General features: G+C 45.0%; 1 protein-coding gene across 3 annotated transcripts in view; it reads right to left on the bottom strand.

The window, feature by feature from the left end:
* LOC142097834 (uncharacterized) overlaps positions 1–23,084 on the bottom strand; it is a 96,166-nt gene that overhangs the window by 54,875 nt on the left and 18,207 nt on the right. For all 3 annotated transcript variants that reach the window (XM_075180028.1, XM_075180027.1, XM_075180029.1), the window contains exon 3: positions 5,128–5,217. In XM_075180028.1, the coding sequence (XP_075036129.1) occupies positions 5,128–5,217 (90 nt within the window). The remainder of the gene's footprint in view (positions 1–5,127; positions 5,218–23,084) is intronic.

A 23,084-nucleotide genomic window follows, 5' to 3' on the forward strand; every position in this document is an offset into this window, starting at 1 on the left:
TCCTGAGCCGTCAGCGGCATCTGTCAATACCCCTTGCTCAAGTCAAATGTGGAAATATACTTTGCTCCAGCTAACTCTTCTAACATAGCGTGCATTCGGGGTAGGGGAAAGGCATCAGACACGGTCACTTCGTTCAACCGGGAACCAATACAACGGAAGATGCCCATGGACTATGCGATGGTTGGATCACCAGTAGCTCAAGCATATCTTGTACCTCCTTGTATATATTTTCGTTGGCCTCTGGTAAGACTCGATAAGCGGGTTGCCTAACTGGCCTATGTTCACCAGTGTCCACATGGTGCATCGCCAAGGAAGTCCGTCTGGGCTTTCTAATGAACGGAGTCGCAAAGGGCCACAGCACTGCCTCAAAAGCTGCTCCCTCTTGCGGGCTCTCAACTGCTCATCCTAGCCCACTTCCTTTACACCACCTTCACCTCTGGAATCCGCGAAAGGGTCAGGTAGTGGGTCACTTCCAGATTTCTCAGTCTGTAAGCAGCAAACCACTGCTACCAACTCCGCATGCTCGTGGTATGCCTTCAACATATTACGTGGCATCTCCGCTGCCGCCTACCGTCGCTATCAAATGACACCACGTAAGTGATGGCGCTCAGGCATTTTGAGACCGTGTACGGTCCAGGCAAGGCAGCCTGGAGCTTCGCGCCCTGATCATACCAAGTCTTCTGTTTCGCCTGGGTTTCCGCTAAGTTAGCTTGCATGAGCCCCATGAGACTCTAACCGATCTCCGAACATCAACACATACTCCACCACAGAGACATCCTGGATGGGTAGCAACCCCTCCAAAGACTCCCCGAGCAGGTCAATAGGTCCACAGACTCTGAGGCCATATAGTAGTTCAAAGGGGGAGAAACCGTAGACTCCTGCGACACATTCAGGTTAAAAAACAGGAGGTGCGGCAGGTAGCATTCCTAGTCCCCCTCCCCCCTTCGAAGTTACAAATGCCCGTAGCATGTGCTTCAGAGCGCAATTGAACCACTCACACAGTCCGTTAGTCTGGGGATGAAGCTGCTGCACTCTGCACTTTGTCCAGAGACACTGGACCAGTTCACTCATGAACTGTGTTCCCTGACCAGTTAGTATCTCACTAGGGAACCCTCGCTGCTGAATACTCCTAGCAGCGCGTTCCCTATCTTTTCCGCAGTTATGGAGGACAGAGCTACAGCCTCTGGATACCGGGTAGCATAGTCCACCACAGTAAGGATGTACCTCACCCCTGGTCTACTGGGCACAGGCAGGGGACCTACTATTCCCACAGCCACTCGCTGAAAAGGTTCCCCAATTATTGACAAGGAGAGCACGAACACTGGGGCGCCGGGACACTGACACACATCACAAGACTTACAGTAGGCCCGGATATCATCTGACATTCCAGGCCAGAAAAAGTTCTGTGTCAGGCGCTTCAGTTTTCAGGCTCTTCCCTGATGTCCTTCCACAGGGATTTTATGGGCAACTGACATTAGATGCGCGCGAAAGCCCCATAGTACCACCAGTTGAAATTGTTCCCGAACTGGTCTGTCCCCATCTACCTTCCTAGCTACACAGTACAATCACCCTTTACACCAGGTCACATTCCCCACCTCCATCACTTGAAGGCTACCGTCAGCCTAGTGCCTCATGCCTTCCAGTGAGGAATCAGAGAGCAGCGCTGCCCTATCGTCTAAGTCAGGATACGCTGCAGGGGGGGGGGGTCTATGTTGGGGTGACTAGGGTCAGTCAAAAGGAGGTGACTGTGGTCTGCTATACTCACCGCTGCAGCTGGCATACTGTTAGGGACAGGAGCATCACCAGACACCCGCACAATATCAGGTTGGCAAGAGACAACATCCTCTGCGTTGCTAGGGGACATAGTCTTTCCAAAGGCAAAGAGCTGGCTGTTGCCTGAAGAAATAGCAGCTGTGGTCTTTTCCACTGGGCTGGGTTGTGCAGGTGTAGATCCTGAGGACTGTAATTTAGCAGCTTGGCGCCAGGTAATAGATTTGAGAAATGCGGTCACAATTCCAGCCCCAACACCGTTGCCAAAGATCACATCAGTTGGGAGACCATCCATAACAGCAACATCTCGCAACTCCTGGCCATCTCCCCAGTCCAGATACACCCTTGCGACAGGCACTTCCTTCTCCAATCCATCTGCCACAGTAACTTTGGCATTGCAACCCCCTGCAATACTGCAGCAGGTTCAATAAGATGGGGACTCACAACAGTAATTGAGGTCCCCGAGTCCTTCACCCTGCAGGGGTCCCACTTGGACCAGCTGCAGATTCCTCTACATGTTTTTGGGAGGTCTTTTGGACAAACAAGTGACTCTCTCCGCTGAGTCACCTTCAGACACGTTACACTCTGTTGGGCTGGCAGGGGTGGAACCAGTCTCTACTGGCTCACCTTCGCCACTTAAGCAAGTCCGTCGTGCCACAGGACTCAGATTAGGGGCACGAGTCTGGGGTGCTGGGGCTGTGGGACAGTCCATCCTTAAATTACCGATTTTCCGGCAGTTGTAGCACTCCTCCAGCCTGGGCTCTGGAGGTCTCTGATAACTCCCAGGGACAGGATGAGGCGATGGCTGGCGAATGGTACCCAAAAGGTTAGGTGCTTTCTTTTGGGGGTGAGTAGGAGTATCCGCCCTCATTGTACAATCCTTTGGTGTTGGCGGTTAACCTGGCGCTTCTGCCAGTGTGGCCTCATTGCCACATACTGATCCGCCAGCTGGGCAACTGCTTCAAGGGTGCCTTTGCTTCCGGTCCAGCACCCATTCCGTCCCCTCCGGTGCGCACCGTTAGAGAAACTGTTCTTGGTACATTAAGTCTATTACCTCCTCCACGGTCTGGGCACCTGCTCCGCCCAGCCAATTCCTGGCAGACTCCCACAGCAGATTGGCAAACTCCTCATAGGTGGCGTGGAAGTTCTTGGTAAAGTCCTTGAACTTCAGACGATAAGTCTCTGGGGTAATAGTGTACCATTTAAGGAGTGCCCTTTTCAGTATATCGTAGTCCGCACAGTCCTCTGTAGCCACCCCACCATCCAGAGCAACCCTGATCATAGGAAGAGGTCAGGGGTACCAGCCCAGGTGCACCAATAACAAGGTACTGTAGCTACATCAGTTACCCAGAAGAAACCTAGTTCTGGATGCCGTTAAGGAGTCCAGTGCTGAACAGTTTCTGAATGCTATGTGATTTGTTCTTTTAATTGCATTCATGCATTTATTATTCTGCTTATCTGTACCCATGTTCCTGTCTTTGACTCATGTTTTAAGCTGAATTATTTGTGTATGCCATGCAATTTGTTCTGGTGATTGTATCAATTCATTCATATTTCTGCTTAACTGTACCCATTGTTTTGTTTTCTGCTTTTATGTTTGTGTTTGTAATATTTGTATGTCAGAAATTACGTAATTTGTGGTGCTATAAAAAGTAAAAAGATTATTATGAAAGCATATCTGCCCGAAGGGTGGGGATTTAGGGCATCATTTCCTGATTCATGTTTATGTGAGTATATTCACATTTTTGAGCAAAAGCCAAATGCACGTTTCTGTGACTATTCCACTAATAGCACGGAATATATATATTTAGATACATAGCCTGAAAAAAAATTCTGTGGATAATTCTGGCCACTTTTGAAGCCTATTCTGCCAGTACTGTAGAGCATAACAAACAGAAGTACTACAGGGAAATTTATGTATGCTTCCATTTTCTTCTATAAGTTGCAGAATTGGGTGGCTCTTGATCATGTTTTGTAAAAACTTCTGCATCCTTCCTAGTGAACATTTGCACCGCATTTTCTCTTTCCTTGGAAGGCAGTTTTGGTGAAAGTTTGGATAGGGGCACGTCCATGGCTCCGTAACTTCCCAGGCCATTTGCTCTGCTCTAAAACAAACTAAGACATGGACATTGTTTCTGGGCCCTAGACGGTGGAGGCAGACTTTTTTGTGGCTGAGCTAACATTCATGACTCTCTGTTCACTAATAACCAGTGCCTCATGAATATTCATATGTTGTGCTTCAGTAATGTAACGGTTTTTAAATTAATTGATTAGATACAAACTTGTCAATATTGTATCAGCTCAAAAAATGAAAGCCTCCATTTTGTGTAGGTGATTGTACCATTTTACATATTTCTGTGATTTACTACAAAGACCTAGCTAATAGAATGATGAATGTTATGATGCCCTAAGCGCATGAAAGTAACCAAGGGGATAGTCTTGGAAAAGCTTACTTTTCCTGTTTTGACATATGTAAAGCCCAAAAATGAAAATGTTATTTATTCCAATATTCTACTAAACGACTCCCCCTGCCTATCCTCACAAAATGATATATGTAGCATAATCACAGGTAGACACAGAAAGAAAAAGATTATTACAGTTCAAACCAACGTACTTCAATAATGAGGAAATTGGTCTGGTCCTGAAGGGGCACAAACCTTCTGGTCTTTAAGTGGTGCTACTAGTGGTGCTACTAGTAATGGTACATTGTGTTTTCTTCACAACAGCAGCTGATGCATTTATCCTTCACTGTTCCCATAAGAAGTCAACATGTGTAATTTGCAACATATATCAGATATCTCACTTATATATTTGTTTTCTTCTATTTTGGAGGTTAACAACTAACAGCATTCATAAATGTGTCAATGCATAATGACATTTGCAACAGTTGCATTTAATTTGAATTTGCTGTACTAGAGAAATGTTATATATAATCATTAGAGTGTCAGGACCATTGTGTTTGTGTCACTTTTTTTTCATTGTTTCAAATCATGCATTTGAACGTTGTACATATTTTTTTTAAAGATGCTGCAGGTGTTATTGTTTTTTCGTTTGACTTCCATGGGGGGAATTCAATTCCACGCGTTGTTCTAAAGAACACAGGCCGCGCTTAATTACCATTATTACGATAATTTTAATGCAGATTTTTGCTTGGGGCCAACAGAGCTGGGAGGAAAAATCAGCGTTGCAATTACCATACAAACGGTAACAATGTGTATCTATTACCGGAGTAACTTAAGAATGGTAGAATTGAACTCCCCCCACCTTTGAATTTGTTTTTGTATTAAGAAGTTTCCATATTTTTTCTAGTTTCACTATTATCAAATTTTTTCACAATCTTGTATGTCACCAACATACCTCATTATTGGATGTTCCATCACTAATAATTGTTACACTTGGATAATTTTCCATCCATTCTTTGAATTTATTGTAATAGATGTCATTGGTCTGTGAAAGAATAATTTGATCACAACAAAGATTTGCATGAATAAGATCATTAAAAAGAAAAAAATAATTACATTTTTTATTAATTTTCCCAAAAAACAAAAGACAGTGCTCAAAAACACAAAAAAAAAACCAAACAACAATACATAAGTGTATAAAAATGTCCATCTCATCGGTAACATCCTCTCAATTAAGAAAATAAACTTAGATGGTATGACCAAAGAATAGTCCATGAGCAAAATTCAACACATGTAACAACCTTAGGAAAGAATCAAAACCGAAGAACTCCCCACAACAACATATTAAATACAGATTATTACTCAATTAATAAAAAAATAATAATAATGCACAGAACAAGCAAGCCAGAGGACTTCCCTCCTCCCCCCCCCCCCCCCCACCCCTTTCTCTAATGAATGTCTGGAGGTATACCATCTGGACAAAATTTTATGATATCGCTTTTGCTTTCCTACAAGTGTACATATATTTTTCATGTTGCATAGAAGCATTGATTAGCGTTTAAAACACAGCGAAACAAAAACCCTTCACTACCACGCAATCCCACAAAAAATGCCAGAAATCAGAGAAGAGAAATTTTGGACATGACTAATTATTCCTCCGACCCAACTGAATTAGACCAACGGAAGTGTGGTAAATCCTATGTAATATAAACAGATTAATCTGTTGATAGCAAAGACAGGAAGTGGTACTGCAAAGACTTTTAAGCAAATGGGACCACTCTTCATTAAGAAGAGGGCCCAAATCTTCTTCAGATCTACAGAGAATAGACAAATGGAGCTGAGCCCTACCATCCCCCCACACAAACGAGGAGATGACCCTGTCGACATTCCAGAGCGCTGACCTTAGTAGATACACAGGTAAATATTGAAGGAAATATAGGTATTTGGGCTGAACAACAATTTTAAATAGGTTGATTATGCCCGTTACAGTTAAGGAAGTTTTTTAAAGTATGTAAAGGCAAAACTTGCCTTTAAAAACACTGCCATTTGAAATCTGCCCTGCAAAGGTGCCGATTATTGGCGACTTGCAAAAACCGCAGATTGATACATTTACCCCCTGTCACGGTTTAGTACACTGTATTCTTGGACCTGCCCAAACTTGGCGCTACTCCCAGCAGGGCGCAGAGTCTAACGGACGAATGGTATTCACCAGTGATCACCGCAAGGTGATTTGGGCTTAGCGGCATCCTTCTGCAGGTCGCGGTCCCTACCATGAGTGTCAGGCGAGATGCCAGGGGAATAGATAAGATGTATGCAGAGACAATGGAAGTGGATGGAATGTAAGCTCTTCAGACAAGTAGTGGAGTGAAGACAGATGCAGGATGAACAATTCAAGTAGCGGTTTAAATGGAGGCTATTAGCTTGAACAATACAGTCTGTAGTGTAACGACACAATGAAAGTAGTTGCAGCATGAACAGTCCAGCTAGCAGTGTGACGAAGACAAGTGCAGGTTAGGCGTTTGGGCTCGCAGTCTGGCAGCACAGTGAAGACAGGTGCAGCATGAATAGTCCAGCCAGCAGGGTAACAGGGACAAGTGCAACTTGAGTGATATAGCCCGTAGTACAGCAACACAGCGGAGACAGGTGCAGCGTGAACAATCCAGCCAGCAGGGTAACAGGGACAAGTGCAGCTTGAGCAGTATAGCCCGTGGTACAGCAATACAGCGGAGACAGGTGTAGTGTAGATGATCCAGACAGCACAGTAACGAAGACAGGTGCAGCTTGAGCGGTGTCGCCCGTAGTACAGCAGCACAGCTGAGTCAGATGTAGCGTGGATCCAGCCAGCAAGGAAACAGACAAGGAGGCACAGACGATCCAAAGTAAACGTACAGAAGACAGACAAAGTCTTAATCCGGCAGGTAACTTGATCAACAGGCACTTAGGAGCAAGATAAGGTGCCTTTTCAAGTTTGGAGCCAGAACTGAGAACCAATAGGAAACCTGCAGAGGACACAAAGGTTCTAGGTTTGCGCATGCGCAGGACCAACGCCAGGACGCCAGCAGCCGAGGTATACTTAAATGAGTAACAGGTGAGTGTCTTGGTCTTCGGATGTGGAAGCCGAATGAGCGCTGTGTGACACCCCCGTCCCTGCAACGCTGTTCTAACTGGGACACTGTCCTCCTATTAGAGTTCTTAATATCAAAACACTTGTTTAATAAGTGTCCTTCTGAGAAATGTCTTAAAGGCATCCCAGAGGACTAGGGGAGGGGGGGGGGGGGGGGGGGGGTGACGTTACACTGCTGTCATTACAAAAATCCCTCCCATTGATCGATTCCAACCAAACCAGGTTTAATTTCCAGACCTTTACACCCATATCACTAGTCACGTCTATACAAATAAAAACCAGAGAGTGATCTGAAATGCCTCTATGAAGATATCCAATAGCAATAAAACAAGGAATTAATGCAAAGAAGGCAAAGCCAAATCTATCCGCAATATGGTGTGATAAGTAGAACAAGAAAATTGTTGTATATCCGGATGTCTAAGTCTCTACATATTAACAAGACCCATCTCGTCAATCAGGCAAGAGAAGGCAGTAGGGTGTTATAAAAGGGGCCTACTGACCTCACACCACCTATCCATACCAACATGAAGAACGTTGTTAAAATCTCTAAGACACACCACAGCAATAACCTGAGAGAGTGCCAGAAATATAGCAGCTTTTCTTAAAATGTCATTGTTATAAGGAAACAGGGTGTAAACTGCCAATATAACAAAACGGGGAAGACTTAACCGTCCGAAGAAACACGTACCACCCATATAGGTCAATCTACACATGTTCCAAGGTAAAAGTCAAAGATTTTTTAACTAAAACGCTTAACTTTATCATTTAAACCTCCAGCAAACAGGTGAGCAAGAAAAGCCCACACCCAGATAATCTACTCACAGTCATACAACTGGATAACCTTAAGATACTATACAAAGGGAAGAGCAAAAAGTTGGAGTGAGGAGTGCAGTGACCTGTCCTGTGCACAAAGCAATGAAGCAAAAAAACAAAACAAAAAAAACAAAAAACAACAAAACAAACAGAATGTTGCTGTGCGAAAACAAATATAACATCAAAACATATGTGAGAATACCGGGTTTAACGTAACCTTCTGCGCCACGCAGCCGACCTACCCGGTACCTACCCAAGGTTCAAAATCACCCAGGCAAATATCCAAAATAAAATTTTAAAAAGTTTATTTAACAAAATGGTAGCACCAAATAGCAAAAGACATATTTAAATAATAACTTGCAACAAATAACACTACAGTCTGTTATGAGTCGCAGCTCCCCGACGGGCCGCCGCGGCTCACTTCCGGCTGCCTATATATTTATTTATTTATTTAGGAACCCCTCCAGTCAGCACGACAAAACCCGGAGTCTGCTCCGAAGTCTGGTGTTCGCTGGAGCCCCTAGTGGTGGGGACAGACTTGGCTGCAGACGAATGGAGGGTCGTGAAATGTGCACTGACTGAGGAGAACCCAGGGGTAACGTGAAGCAGTACACAGCAACGTGAGATCCAAGCAAAGGTCAAGGGCAGGCAGCGATACCGGATAACGAACAGAGGTCAGGGGTCACAGGCAATACAACGAAGTCCAGAAACAAGCCAGGGGTCATACACGGGAAGTCCAAACTAGAATACAGCACAGGAGCAGGAAAAACAAGGAACAGGAGCCTAGCTACACTGGGAGCTATAACTGGCAGTGAGGCTCTGTCCTCACTGCCTTAAATAGTGGAATAAGCCAATAGGAGTAAAGGACAGTGAGACTCCTTTACACTGCACTGAAACCAGGAAAATGGCAGAAAATCCTAAAACCATCAAGCATGGCTAGTTTCTATATAAAAACACATGATGGTAAATAACCTTACTTGGTGCGCTGTGCCCTGCCGCCAGACTGCCAGTCAGTGCTGCGGCCGTAGTGTTAGAGCGTCCCGGTTGTTGCCCAGGCAACCGGGACGTAGGCGGCAGAAATGACTTCCCGGTCGTCATGGAGACGGCCGGGACGCCGAAACAACCGGAAGTGCGTTGCCACCGCCGTGACTCGTTACACATACATATTATATATATATATATATATATATTATTTATACACATACATATATACACACACAGGTAACATGGTAATGCAAATCAAATTATTTCTGGGACAATGAGTGAAAGTGATGGTAGAAATCAGCGATAAGTAGGCCGAAGCTTAAGTAAACAGGGCTAGGAAAGCAGGCCAAGAGGTACAGAGGGTGATGGAATAGTAGAAGGAGCACACAAGGAAAGAGGGCCCTGCTCCTGAGAGCTTACATCCTAAAGGAAGGGGGGAGGGGGGGGGACGACACACACAAATAGGGTGGTACTACCTGGGGGAGAGAGACGGGACAAGGGAGTTAGGAGGAGGACTGATGGACTTGAATAAAGAAATGAGTCTTGAGGGCACATTTGAAGCCTTTTAGAGTAGATGCTAAAATGATGGAACGTGGAAGATCGTTCCACAGCTGGGGAGCAGCCCGGGCAAAGTCCTGGAGCCGGGAGTGGGAAGAGGTGATCAGTGAAGTTGTGAGGTGGCGATCACAGGTAGAGTGGAGGGGACGTCTAGGAGTGTAGGTAGAGATGAGATTGGAGATGTAGGGAGGGGAGGATTGATTAAGAGCTTTAAAAGGTGAGGGTGAGGAGTTTAAATTTAGTTCTGTAGGCCAAGGGGAGTCAATGTTAGCGACTGTTGGAGGAAGACAGCAGAGATAGAGCAGCGGGAGAGAAAAATTAGACGTGCAGCAGCATTGAGGATAGACTTGAGAAGATCAAGATGAGAATCAGGTAGGCCAGAGAGAATAAGGTTACAGTAGTCAAGGCGAGAGACTACAAGCGAGTGAACTAAGGGTTTTCCTGGCTTCCATGGTGAGAAAGGGGCGTATCTTTGATATATTCCGAAGGTGGAAGTAGCAGGATTTTGAGTGAGACAGTTTGAGGTTTGAAGGAGAGGGAGGAATCATGGATGACTCTAAGGCATCGGTCTTGAGAAACAGAAACGAGGGTAGAGTAATTACCAGAAATAGAGAGGGGGGGATGTGGGAGAGTCCTGGCAGGGGGGAAGACTATAAGCTCGGTCTTGGAAATATTGAGTTTAAGGAAGCGTTTGGACATCCAAGATGAGATGGCCGAGAGACATCAGGAGACACGAAACAAAAGGGAAGGAGAAAGGTCAGGGTGAAAGATAAATTTGGGTATCATCAGCATAGAGGTGGGGTACTGGAAGCCAAAGGAGCAGATGAGGACACCAAGGGAAGATGCGTAGAGGGAGAAAAGCAGGGGGCCAAGAGCGGAACCTTGGGGAACGCCAACAGGTAAGGGAAGAGGGGGGGGGATATAGAGTCGTGTAAAGACTGAGAAGAAGCGGTTGGTGAGGTAAGAGAAAAACCAGGAGAGGACGGTGTTACAAAGGCCTATAAATTTGAGAGTTTGCAAACTGAGTGTGTGGTCAACGGTATCGAAGGCAGCGAGGTCAATAAGGATAAGAAGGGAGTAGTGTCTTTTGGATTTAGCGCGGAGAAGGTCATTAGTGACCTTAGTGAGGGCAGTTTCAGCGGAGTAAAGGGGGCGAAAACCAGATTGGAGCTGGTCAAGGAGTGAGTGAGAAGGGAGAGAGGAGGTGAGATGGTTTTAGACAACCCGTTCAAGGAGTTTGGAGGCAAAAGGAAGAAGTGAAATAGAGAAGTAATTAGAGAGAGAGGCAGGATCAAGGGATGGTTTCTTGGTGGAGACAAGAGCATGTTTAAAAGAGGAGGGGAAGATTCCAGAGGAGAGGAATAGGTTAAACAGGTGGGCAAGGTGGGAGCAAGCCTCAAGAGAGGGGGGGAGCGAAGGATGTGGGATGGGGATGTAGTCCTGTGGGCAAATGGAGGGGGGGTGAGGAAGAGAGAAGGGTATGGACTTCATCTGCAGATACCGGAGTTAAGGAAGAATAGGAGGGTGAGCTAGCAAGTAGGGAGGGGAGAAAGGAGAAAGCAGTCGCAGTGGAGGGTGGGTGTCACGATTGGCTTACAGGAAATTGATCCCTAGGCTCTGCTGAACATGGCAAAGACCAACCGAGGGGCGAGGAGCCTAACAGACAGGTGGTTTTCACCAGGAACCCCCGCAAGGAGGTATGGTCTTAGCTGTACCAAGTCTGCAGGTCGCGGTCCCGTGAGTGAGTGTACAGCAGAACGATGTGGGGGAGCCAGGTAAAGTGGATGGAGACGATGGAGTCCACAGATGAGTGGTATAAATACAGGCACAGCAATAATATAGGCTGATGGTCAGCAGCCAATGAGTCACTAGGAGAATAGGTGCTCTGTGGTATACAACGAGGACAGAGGGTGTCACTATGAAGCATTCTGGAGATGGTAATGGAAGTACTGGAGCATCAATAGTTCAACACCGCAAGAGGCTGAAGGCTGACTGGAGTGGTGGAGGTAACTCGTAGTGGTGGAGGTAACTCGTAACAGCTGATGACTCCCAGATGAAATAGCAGCTCTGAAAGGTAGTGATGAGAGAACTGGAGCTGTCACAATAGAGTACACTAGAGATGGTAATAGAGGTACTGGAACAGCGATAGTTCAACACGGCTGCAGGATGAGAGCAGGCTGGAGTAGTGGCGGTAACCCGTGGTAACAGCTGATGAGTCACAGATGTAGTAGCGGCTCTGAGTGGTAGCGATGAGAGAACCGGAGGTGTCACGATGAAGTACACTGAAGATGGCGAGAGGTACTGGAACAGCAATGGTTTAGCACAGACCATGAACTGAGAGCAGAATGTAACAAAGGCAAATCACAAGGAGAACAGGAACCAGAACCACAGGTTGCAGGAAGTGAGCTTTTAGAACAGGCATCAGACAGAGGAATCCAGGAGGTTAAAATAGTGCTCCAGAAGTGCTTAGCCCATGAAAAAGAGGGAGGAGGTCCTGAAGTGCAATAGGCACCTGCACAGGATCTGAATATAGCTGAATGAACTGGAGAATGTCTAATGCTGGGACATGGCAGTTTCCAGAAGAATGGACTGCAGGTAGCGAGACAGGTACTATCTGTGGGACTGGAGCGAAGATGGATAGTGGGAGAGGAGAGAGTTGATGGTGGCAAAAAATGCCGACAGGGGATGGAGGATTGGGAAGAAATGAGAGCCTTAAAGAAGGATTGTTTAGAGAGCGATAGGGCCGAACTGTAAGACGCAAGCATGATCTTGAAGTGGAGGAAGTCAGCATGAGTGCATGACTTTCTCCAGTGCCATTCTGCACTGCGGGAGCATTTCTGAAGATAGCGGGTAAGTTTTGAGTGCCACGGTTGAGGCAGGGACCGACGAAGGTTGATGGTGACAGCTGGGGTGACAGAGTCGAAGGAGCCTAGTGGTGGCAGCAGGCCCCTCCTACTGAGGTTAGAGGGGTACAATGTGGGATAAAGGAAGGGGATGGTGGCTTAGCAAGCCCAGTCGGTCCCCAGCAACACAACAGACAGGGTGGCATAGGAGATCCATCCCTTCACAGACTTAGTCCCTTCTACGCATTCCAGAAGTTCAACAAATCTAACTCTAAAATATTCTTTGGAGAATTGGCTTGTAGAGTTGTTTGGGAGGGATATTTTTTCTCCTCATCTTGCAGCCCTACCTCCACATGGAGCACCTCCATGAACAATTATAGCTAAGCTTCTTCACTTCAAAGATACGGATGTTGTCCTTAAACTGGCACGTCAGAGGGCCACGTTAAAGTTCAGTAATAATAGTTTCCATATTCCCGGATTTCGCTTTCGATGTTTAGAAGTCGGGAGCTCAGTTCACAACAGTTAAGCGCAAATTGCGTGATTTAAACTTGCCTTTTGCAATGCTGTTCCAGGCAAGAGTCCGAGTAGAGGTGCAGGGTCGTTATCATTTCTTCTCTACAACCCAGGAGGCCATGTATGAGCTGGAGAGACACCCACAGGAGAGAGCCTTAGATGCTCCCTATTATTTGTGAGCCTTTTGATTTGTGTGTTTTATTTATTTATTGTTTAAAATTCCAACATTCCTTAAGTCAATGCTGTGTATTGTAAATAATTTTTTCCTCTGCAAGATTGGTAGAAGAGGAACGGCGTAACAGCACGCTAGAGGAGGGTTCCTGCTAGATATAGTTGGGATTGCATAGCTCTTTATTTGTACTTATTTTAAAATTTGTAAGTTATAAAGGTGGTTTTGTTAGGGATTACGGCGTGGAGGTGGTAGTTGGGTAGGGGGGGGGGGTTAATGGTTTCTTGTTGTTCTGTTATATAGTGTAGTGCAGGGGTAGGCAACCTGCGGCTCTCCAGGTGTTGTGAAACTACAAGTCCCAGCATGCTTTGCCAGTAGATAACCAGCAGATAGATGGCAAGGCATGCTGGGATTTGTAGTTTCACAACACCTGGAGAGCCGCAGGTTGCCTACCCCTGGTGTAGTGTATATTTAGGAATTCAGTTTTGGGTTATATGGGCCAAGATTAGTATGTTATTATGATGTATGTTGTGGAGAAACGGGGTATTAATATCACCCCAACCAGTCTGCACCTTGTTTCTTACAAACTGTGGTCTATGAACACATACTTTTTCTAGCCCTCTGGTTCCTCATATTTGTCAGTCATATTTAAACTTGTATATGTTCTATTTGAAAGTAGTTAAAATGTCTGCCAGGGGGTCTCGTCTTTGTTTAGATGTGGGTCTGTGTGTGCTAGCAGAGGGAAAAGGCCCACAGACAGAGCTCTGTTTAATTACAGAGGACTGCATTGTGTTTTTAAATGTGTCTGGATTGTGATCTCTCCTGTTTAAACAAACTCTGCTGTATAGCCACAGAACAATACCTGTCCCTAATTAAATCAGGAGTGACTCATCTGCTATCCCTTTGGCTGTATGTTTACCCATGAAAGGGTAAACACACAAAAAGGACCAATCAGACAGGTCCTGAAATTGCTGATGAGGTAATTTTTGGGCTTAAAAGAAAGCTCCAGAGGACAGCAAATTGGCATTCACTACCAAGTGATAGCTGAAGTCAGGCTGGCGTTGACAAATAGATCTCTGCCCCTGACAGGAAAGGGACAATTCCCTGGAGTACTGCCGTTGCCCTGATCTACCTCTCCAGTTCTTGGGCAGCTGTGTGCCCGCCAAAAGCAGAGTGACAGTGACTCAGGGCCCTACCTTTAAAGGACAGAGGGGGAGACAGCAGTCCCTGAAAGTGACAAGGATACTGGTGAGGTGCTATCATTGTACCCAGTATGTTGTCTGTGCCAGACTAATGTTATTTGTTGCAAGTTATTATTTAAATATGTCTATTGCTGTTTGGCGCTACCATTTTGTTAAAGTTATTTATTTTGGATATTTGCCTGGGTGATTTTGAACCTTGGGTAGGTACTGGGTAGGCCAGCTGTCTGGTGCATAATGTTACGGTAGACCCGGTATCCTCACATTTGGTGGCAGCAGTGGAATCACCTAGTCCCATTTAGGCAAGCCGTGTATAGCTGCAGGGGATCACACGAGGTGTGGTCCAGGGCTCTGCGAATATTCGTAGCACCAACCCTGCACACTACAGTCTGTGGCATAGTTGCTTGGGTAGCAGTAACCAGTAGTTGGGAGCTGCAAAAGGATCCAATAGCACAAGGGTACTGGCTCTGGGTCTGTGTATTCACCCTTCTGGCAGTATTGAATAGTGGGCCATGTCCCACAAGGAGGATCACAGACGGGTGACCCAGGCATTAGGCTAGGATTATGGTCCGCCTAGATGCGAGATAAGTGTGGCCCTTGGGTCTAATCCAGGTCAAGTAAAGTACTGGCACAGTGAGGGTGCGAATGTCTACTGGCAGTACTGAGTGTGGGACCGTGTGCCCAGGTAAAAGACACAGAATCTTGGGTGGCAACGGTGATACATCTAGGTGCAGGCTTGGCGAGGGTTGGTACACCCTGCAAGTAGGAGTGAGGAGATTGCTTCTGTAAGTAAAGTGCTGGCCAAGTGTTCACCGGGGAGTAGCAGTGGCCCCCGGGAACTACCACGTATATCCTGAGTGAAGTCAGAGCAGGGCAGAACCCTGCTGCAGATACTGTTCAAGGCCCAGAAGCCCTTTTGAGCAGAGTGCGTGTAGTGGGTCCCAGCCCCACCGTGTACGAGAGTGGGTAGGAGCCCCACTGAGGAAGTGTAACGCCTGCAGTAGTTGGGAGCTACGCTCCAACTACAGAGCAGCCTGGCAGTGGGTCCGTGCACCCAGCCAGCAGTGAGATTTTGGGCCAAGGTCTTCAGATTTGGGAGTGAGTAATGAGTCTCAGCCCCACAGGTTACGCAGTGGTCGGTCGTAACCCCACAGCAAGTAGAGTGGATCCCAGCCCCACAGAGTACACTGCAGTAGGACGTTGCCCAACTGCAAGTAGAGTGGATCCCAGTTCCACAGCAATTAGAGTGGGTATCAGTCATTATATATTTTATATATATTTTTTTTTCTGTTCTTCATATTTTGTTCTTTATGTATAATGGTTCACTGTTTTCTGTATGTGTCTTGTACGGCGCTGCGGACCCTTTGTGGCGCCTTATAAATTAAAGCAAATAACTTTCGCTGCTAGTGTACCCCCTCACTAGGCACCTGGGCTGGTACCCCTGACCTCTTGGCTTAATAACAGGATTGCTGTGGATGGTGTCCCCTGGCCTATCCCACTGGCCAGAGCTGCATAGTAGCGGCAGAGCGTTGGTACTAGAACTAGGATTAGATTGGTCTAATCTGTTGGTCACAGGAATTGCCGAAGGTAAGTAGGTGTCAAAATCTTGAATCAATGATTTTTAGTAGCTCAAGTAGTCATAATAAGGACAGTTACACACGCCAGTGTGTGGTACTAGCAATCGTTCAAGAAGTTACAGATGGTATGAGGATACTACATGGTCAAACAGTGCTTATTTTTATACCGTTTTGGACACAACCTAGTAGGCAGTAAACCAGCCCCCTGATCAGACTAGGCACCGAAGCGTCCGATATCACATCAAATGATTTAACATTAGGATATATTTCTCTAGACATGGAGTTGACGCAATTTAACTTCAAAGTTACAGCAATCCATGATGTCCTACATTACATGCATCCTGAGTCTACATTGTTCCTGGTCGAACAAGACGTGACAACAGGTAACGTCCTCCTGCTGGGCATTCAGGCAGGTTTTTGCTGCTTCTGCGATGAAAAGACAGACTTAGCATTTCCTGCTATCAACAAAACAGACTTCCTCTGACCTGGCATACATTAGAAATCAATACATTTTGTATACCGAAATACACATAATATAAAAGAAATCTCAGTATATTTCTAAAACACAGCATCAAAATCAGTACATTTGCAATGATATAAATTTACACATATAACTTATTTATAAGTGAGCCAGCACCTTAGGCGACCCCCCCAAGTCTGACATTTTAAGTTTACACTGAGAAATTTGTAAGGTTAGATTCCATAACTCCTCTTTAATGGGAATTATAGAATCCTCCAGAGTAGATATACAACTCTCCGCCTCACGTATTTTTTTTTAATTATTTTTTTTTAATTATTTTTTTTTATACAATATCTTTTTATTGAATAAAGTTACAGAGAATACAATCGTAAAGACCAACATGAGATGACATTTACCAAAGTACATGGAAGTAATAGAGTTATGTTGTCAAGTATGCAACTATTGAAATTACAGTCTTGCATTTGCATGGTTAAATGCCCCTGTAAGTTAAACATTAGTATCACATAAAAGAATTGATAAAAAAAAAAAAAACAGAATGGAAGGGAAAGGAGGGGGAGTGGGGGGGGTTCCTAAGAGCAAAGATCCAATCATAGATGAAAGCTCGATAATATTTAATGGAATATTGGGAGGAGTATTACTTAGATAAGGCAGCATATCTTCCTGGCTCTTGAAATTCTAACCAACCAAGCCATATGGTACAAAAGTCATTAAACTTATCGGATGAACTAAGAATCAAGTCATCCATATATCTATAGCATTCGATGCGAGTGAGCCATTCCTTCAGGGTTGGAAGAGAGGAAGATCTCCAATGAACTGGGATTACTGCTTTTGCGGCACTATTTAAGTTTTTTAGCAAGGTTTTTTTTGTATATTGATATTGGAGTCTTTGTCTGGTTTAATAACCAAAAACCTGGATCGTCTGGAACTTCCGCTTTCAAAATTTCTTATGAGATTGCTAGGACACCTTCCCAGAAGGGTCTCAAGGATAGACACTCCCACCAGACATGCAACGGTGTCCCAAAACAAGAGCCACATCTCCAACATAAATTAGAATTCCCAGGGTACATTTTAGCAAGGACATTAGGACAACGATACCATCTGGAGAGGACCTTATACTGTGTCTCAAACACCGTTACACTTAGGGAGTTAGCCTTGGTAGCCTGAAAGATATTATTCCAATGTCTCTCTTGTACCCAATTCCCCAGGTCTTTTTCCAATCTAACGTAAATTTTGGCAAAGAGGAGAAGCGGTTCTCAACCAGGATTGTATAGATCTCTGAAAGGATATGCGTAGGGTTTAAAGGGGAGATACACAGTTTCAAATGATGTCAATTCCCTATTAACACCCAAACGCATCTTTTCAGTGCTTAAAAAGTGTTTAATTTGCTAGTAATACCAAAATTCCGAATTAGGCAGGCTCATTTTGCCTGTAGTGAAATGCACATCAGACGGACCCACCGTTTGGCCAGCACGAACAATTCCTGCCTGGGACAAAGTTTTAAACTCTTTTTCTCTGATACCAGGAGGAGAGGACTGATTTTCAAACAATGGAGTCAAAGGCGAAAAAAAACGAGGAGATATATCTAACTTTACGGAGTTTAGTCCAACACCTCATAGTAGGTTTTATTACCAGGTGTTGTAGATTTGGAAGACTCGCAAGCCAGGGACAGGTGCTCGAACAGTGTCCGAGAGACCATTCCTCTATTGAGACCCATTGCTTGTCTGCTTTAACTCTTGTCCACTCAAGTATTCTACTGAGCATAACAGCATCGCAATAAGACTCAAAATGAGGGAGTTGGAGCCCACCAAGCTGTTTCCGCCTAAATAAAATATTGTGCTTAAAGCGAGGTTTCCTTCCCCCCCACACAAAATTTTTGATTAAACAGTTCAGATTTGAGAACCACTTGTATGGTATGTGTAGGGCCTGCAAATGGTACAAGGCACATGGTAGAACATTCATCTTGACAATATTAATTCTACCTACCCCAAAAAAAAATTTCCCCTGCCACTCTCTCAGATCTTCTCGAAGTCCATTATATATGGGTTGAAAATTAATCTCAAATAGTTGGGAAGGGTCTTTGGTGATGTTTACTACCAAATACTTAATGTGGTTCGGGTGCCAAGTAAAGGCAAACGCACTTTGAAGTCCTTCAACTACCTCTGGGGGAGTGGTAAGATTAAGTGCAACAGATTTAGAATAATTAATCTTAAAGTTCGATATAACTCCAAATCTATGAAATTCTAAAACCAGATTAGGAACTGAGATTACTGGGTTAGTAATAATTGCTAATCATCAGCATAAAGAGCAAGTTTGTAGGTTGAGCTACCCAATCGTATTCCAGAGATATCAGGGTTTAATCTGATTGCCCTCGCCAGTGCTTCCACGCATAGAACAAAAACGAGTGGTGATAAAGGGCAGCCTTGTCTCGAGCCATTAGATATTATAACAGGGTCAGAAAGATCACCATTTATCTTTATTCTAGCCGTGGGTTGGTGATAAAGCGCAAGTATTCTGTGAAAAATCATTTGACCTAGGCCCATATGGGTAAGAACACCTCTTAAAAAAGTCCAGTCTATTCTGTCAAATGCTTTTTCAGCATCAGTTGACAGCAGTATGGACTGGGTGGGGGAATTGGAAGCCAAGTGAATTAGATAAAGAACTTTGGTGGTATTGTCCCTAGCCTCAGGGCCAGGCACAAACCCCACTTGATCAGAGTGAATGATTCTCGGTAATATAGATTTCAACCTATTGGCAATGAGTTTAGCATAAAGCTTAACATCCACATTAAGGAGCGAGATTGGCCTGTAGCGTGGGCATCTAGAAGGGTCTTTCCCATCTTTAGGAATAACCGAGATATGGGCCTCTAAAGCATGCCTCGCAAATTTTTCCTTTTCAGATACCGCGTTAAAGGCCTGAAGCATTAGGGAAACTAAGAAGTCTTTAAAAGTTTTGTAATATGCAATAGTGAATCCGTCCGGACCCAGGCTTTTTCCAGATGGCGTGGATTTGATGGCCTCCATTAATTCCAAAGAGGTAAAAGGGGCATCGAGCATAGCCTTCTCTGGATCTGAGAGAGTGAGGAAGCCAATATCAGCTAAATAGAAAGCAGCATTTGCTTGCTTCTCAAGAAGAGTGTCCTTAACATCCTGTGAAAGGTTAGTTTGGAATAGTACGTATGAAATGCTTTCGCAATGTGTTGTGTTCAGACAATTTCTGATGAAAAGGGGACTAAATAAATGTGGTAGCTCTTTGCGCTCTAAGAGCTTTGGCAAGCATCCTTCCCCGTTTATTACCCCATTGGAAGAAGCAACTTCGGCATTTACGCATATCTAATTTAATTCTATCTGACAAAAGATTGAATTAACAGAAACTAGAATAGCTCTTAAACAAAATATCCTTCAATAGAGATGTCTTATGTCTCGTCTCTAATAATTTAAGTTTATTCAAAAGGGAAGTCTTGGACCTTTCAGCTTTCATGAATGAACCAAGCTGAATCAATTTCCCCCTCACAACACACTTATGTGCCTCCCAAACTGAAATTTTAGAAGATTTTGGGATGTCATTGTGTGAAATGTAGTCCTTAATCGTGTTCTCAATCTGGGTCTTACAGTTTGAGTTTTGCAATACGGTTTCATTAAGTTTCCAAAAGCAAGGCTTCTTATGAGGGCTAAGTACAGCGTGAGGAAAACTGGAGCATGATCTGACCAGGTAGTTTGGCCAATTACCGTGTCTTGTACCAGATGCAGGTGCCTATGTGACAGGAACAAAGAGTCCAGTCTCACGTAGACCTCGTGAGGGTGGGATTAGAAAGTGTAGTCCTTGTGTGAAGGGTGGTGGAGCCTCCAAACGTCAGCCAGCTGATGGGTATGAAGGGTGCGCCTTACCTTACGATACAATTTGTCTGAGTATCTATGCGACTTGGAGGATGAGTCTAGCTCTGGATGAAGAGTCCAGTTCAGGTCCCCGCAAACACCAGAATTCCATCTCGGAAAGAGTCCATCTGCTCCATAATTTTCTCGAAGAAACCAGGCTGACCCTGGTTAGGTGAATAAACATTGACAAAAGTGAAGGAATGGTTATAGATTTTACGTTTCAGTAGGATACCTCTCCCCTCCTCCAACCCGTGTTTTGTTACATTGATAAGTGGAAGAAAAAAGGATGGCCACACCCAAAGTCTTCCCTTTACTGTTGCTACTAGGCGTGGGGGGGGGGGGTAAGAAAAAAAAAAAATTACGGAAAGAGGGAGCTGCATCTTGCTTGAAATGAGTTTCTTGAAAAAAAAAAAGCTATATCAACCTTGAGATCCTGCAAGGCTCTCGATCTTTTTTCTGGTATGTTCAGCCCCTTTGCATTGATAGAAGCAATCTTGAGTTTCATTGCCATGAAGATGGTTTAATCCACGTAAAGTAGTATCTTTTACATCTTAAAAAACATACATTGACTGTACTCTTAGAGCAGTGGCGCACACAGGGGGGGTTTCTGAGTCTCTAAACCCCCCCCCCTGCCCTAAGTGGCCACTGTCCTATACAGCAGCCGTGGCGGTGCTGTAGAAGAAGCGTCCGCGGCGGTGCTGTATTGTATACAGCACCGCCGCAGACGCTACTGAGACAGCGCCGCGGCTGCTGTATAGGACAGCGCTGGTGAAACAGAGCTGCTGCGCTCTCTCTCGTTTTTTGTTTTTTTTGGGTCGGCGGGAAGAAACCCCCCCCCCCCCCCGACAATCCTCCGTGCGCCCCTGTAGAGGATATGGGAAAAGAGGGTAGGGGGAAAAAGGGGAAGAGAAAGAAAAAACAAAATTAACTAGAAAGAACCGAACCACATTAAAAATGTGGAAGGAGATAAACCGCTTCTGACACAAAAGGATGAAAAAAGGTCATCCATGCGCCCGAAATGGAAAGTGTGGTTAAGGGGGTAGGGGTGGGGGGTGTCACAGAGGATTGGTGACAGCGATAACCACCAAATAACAAATCTACTCAAGCGTCAAAAAAAATACAAAAAAACCACGTACCTTAAAAAACACCCTAAGAACACTAGGTAGTGTAATTGCAGTAAACACCCTTATAAACTATATGAACTTTATATAGCAATGCATTTAGGATAGCTCTATGGTATTCAAAAGATTACAAAACGGATGGGAAGATAACTATTAATAGAAACAGTCTAACCCATAGTCCAGTAGATGTTTCTTCCGTCTGCTCCATCTGTAAAGAAGAAAAAGGAGATCGAAAGACACAAACGATATCCTAATATGGTATAATCTAACTATACTTGTAACCGAAGGTCACAGCTATGTGATCATTAAAAACAGCATTGCGTCCAAGAACTCAGAAGTATATCAAGAGACAATAGCATTTGCAATTATTTTCAAGTGATCTCCTCAGTAGACAAGCTTTGTCTTCTCTTGGCATTCTTCTTCGAATTTCCCACCCGCAGCATATTATCGAAGCCTGCTGAAGATGTATTTGGTGAGAGCAGCTGGTGATGGGATTGCCATTCAGTTAGCGTAACCGTTTGAATGTCAAGTGCTCTGCAAAAGGATTCTAACTCTGAGGGTTCCCGGAGAGTCAATGATTGACCTTTGTGAGTAACCTGTAGGCTCATAGAGAAACCCCACCGATATCGGATATTGTTCTTACTTAGCTCAGATGTAAAAGGTCTTAACATCCTGCATATTTGCAAAGTGTGCCACGATAAGTCTTGGAAAATCTGTATAATGTTCCCTTTAAATTCCACCTTCTCCAAACGTCTGACTTTGTTTAAAATCTCCTCCTTCTGGGTAAAGTAGTGAAGTCTGCATATTACATCCCGGGGTCTATCAGATGCTACCCCTCTCGGACGAAGGGCTCTATGAGCTCTATCGAATGTAATAAGCTCATTTGTATCTTTTTCTACAATCTTATTGAAGATTTTAGTCAGTACATCAACTAGACCTTGAGTCGGGATATCCTCTGGAATGCCACGTATCCTTAAGTTGCAAGCCCCTGCAAGATCCTCCAGACCGCTGCTTCAGAATTGTCTGGCTGCTACCCCCTCACCTTGCACTGCAGGGATCCCGATCCCCCGTATGAGGCAGGCAAGAGGACGCCCGAGTTCTGTCTGTGGCAGTGTGGGAGAAAGCTTCAGCTCCCGCAGAGGGGAGGGATGACACTGAGGAGGGATGACACTGAGGAGGGCACAAGCCACCTGTATGCTGCGGTCTCGGTAAGCGCAGGGTCCCGGGCACCTTGCTCCACTATTCAGTCCCTCACTTCCACACCCCGCTGCAGCAGCGTCTGTCCCGGGGATTGGTGGGAAAACGGGTCTGAAACCTGGAGTGCCAATTAGCGCTCTGCTTTCTGGGTAGAGCTGTCCCCAACGATCTGTGGCCACAAACCGGCTGTGAGAGGTCTGAAAATAGCACTTAATGAAGTGTAGTGCACGGTATGATGGCGTCCAGGCCACGCCCCCACGTATTTCTTTAAATATCGTGCCTTACCAAAGAAAGGTCTGCATGGATTTTATCATTAACCGCTTTTTCAGAAGCGGTTTTAGCGGACAGCACCTGCTGGACGGATAGCAAGTCTTACTGGGCTTGTTTATCAGAGTCAGTAATGGACTTAGAAGCAGAAGGTGGTACCTGGTCGCCCTTAGCAACAGTGGTGGGAGGTTGGT

Source organism: Mixophyes fleayi, chromosome 7, assembly GCF_038048845.1.
Source record: "Mixophyes fleayi isolate aMixFle1 chromosome 7, aMixFle1.hap1, whole genome shotgun sequence".
NCBI classification, from domain to species: domain Eukaryota; kingdom Metazoa; phylum Chordata; class Amphibia; order Anura; family Limnodynastidae; genus Mixophyes; species Mixophyes fleayi.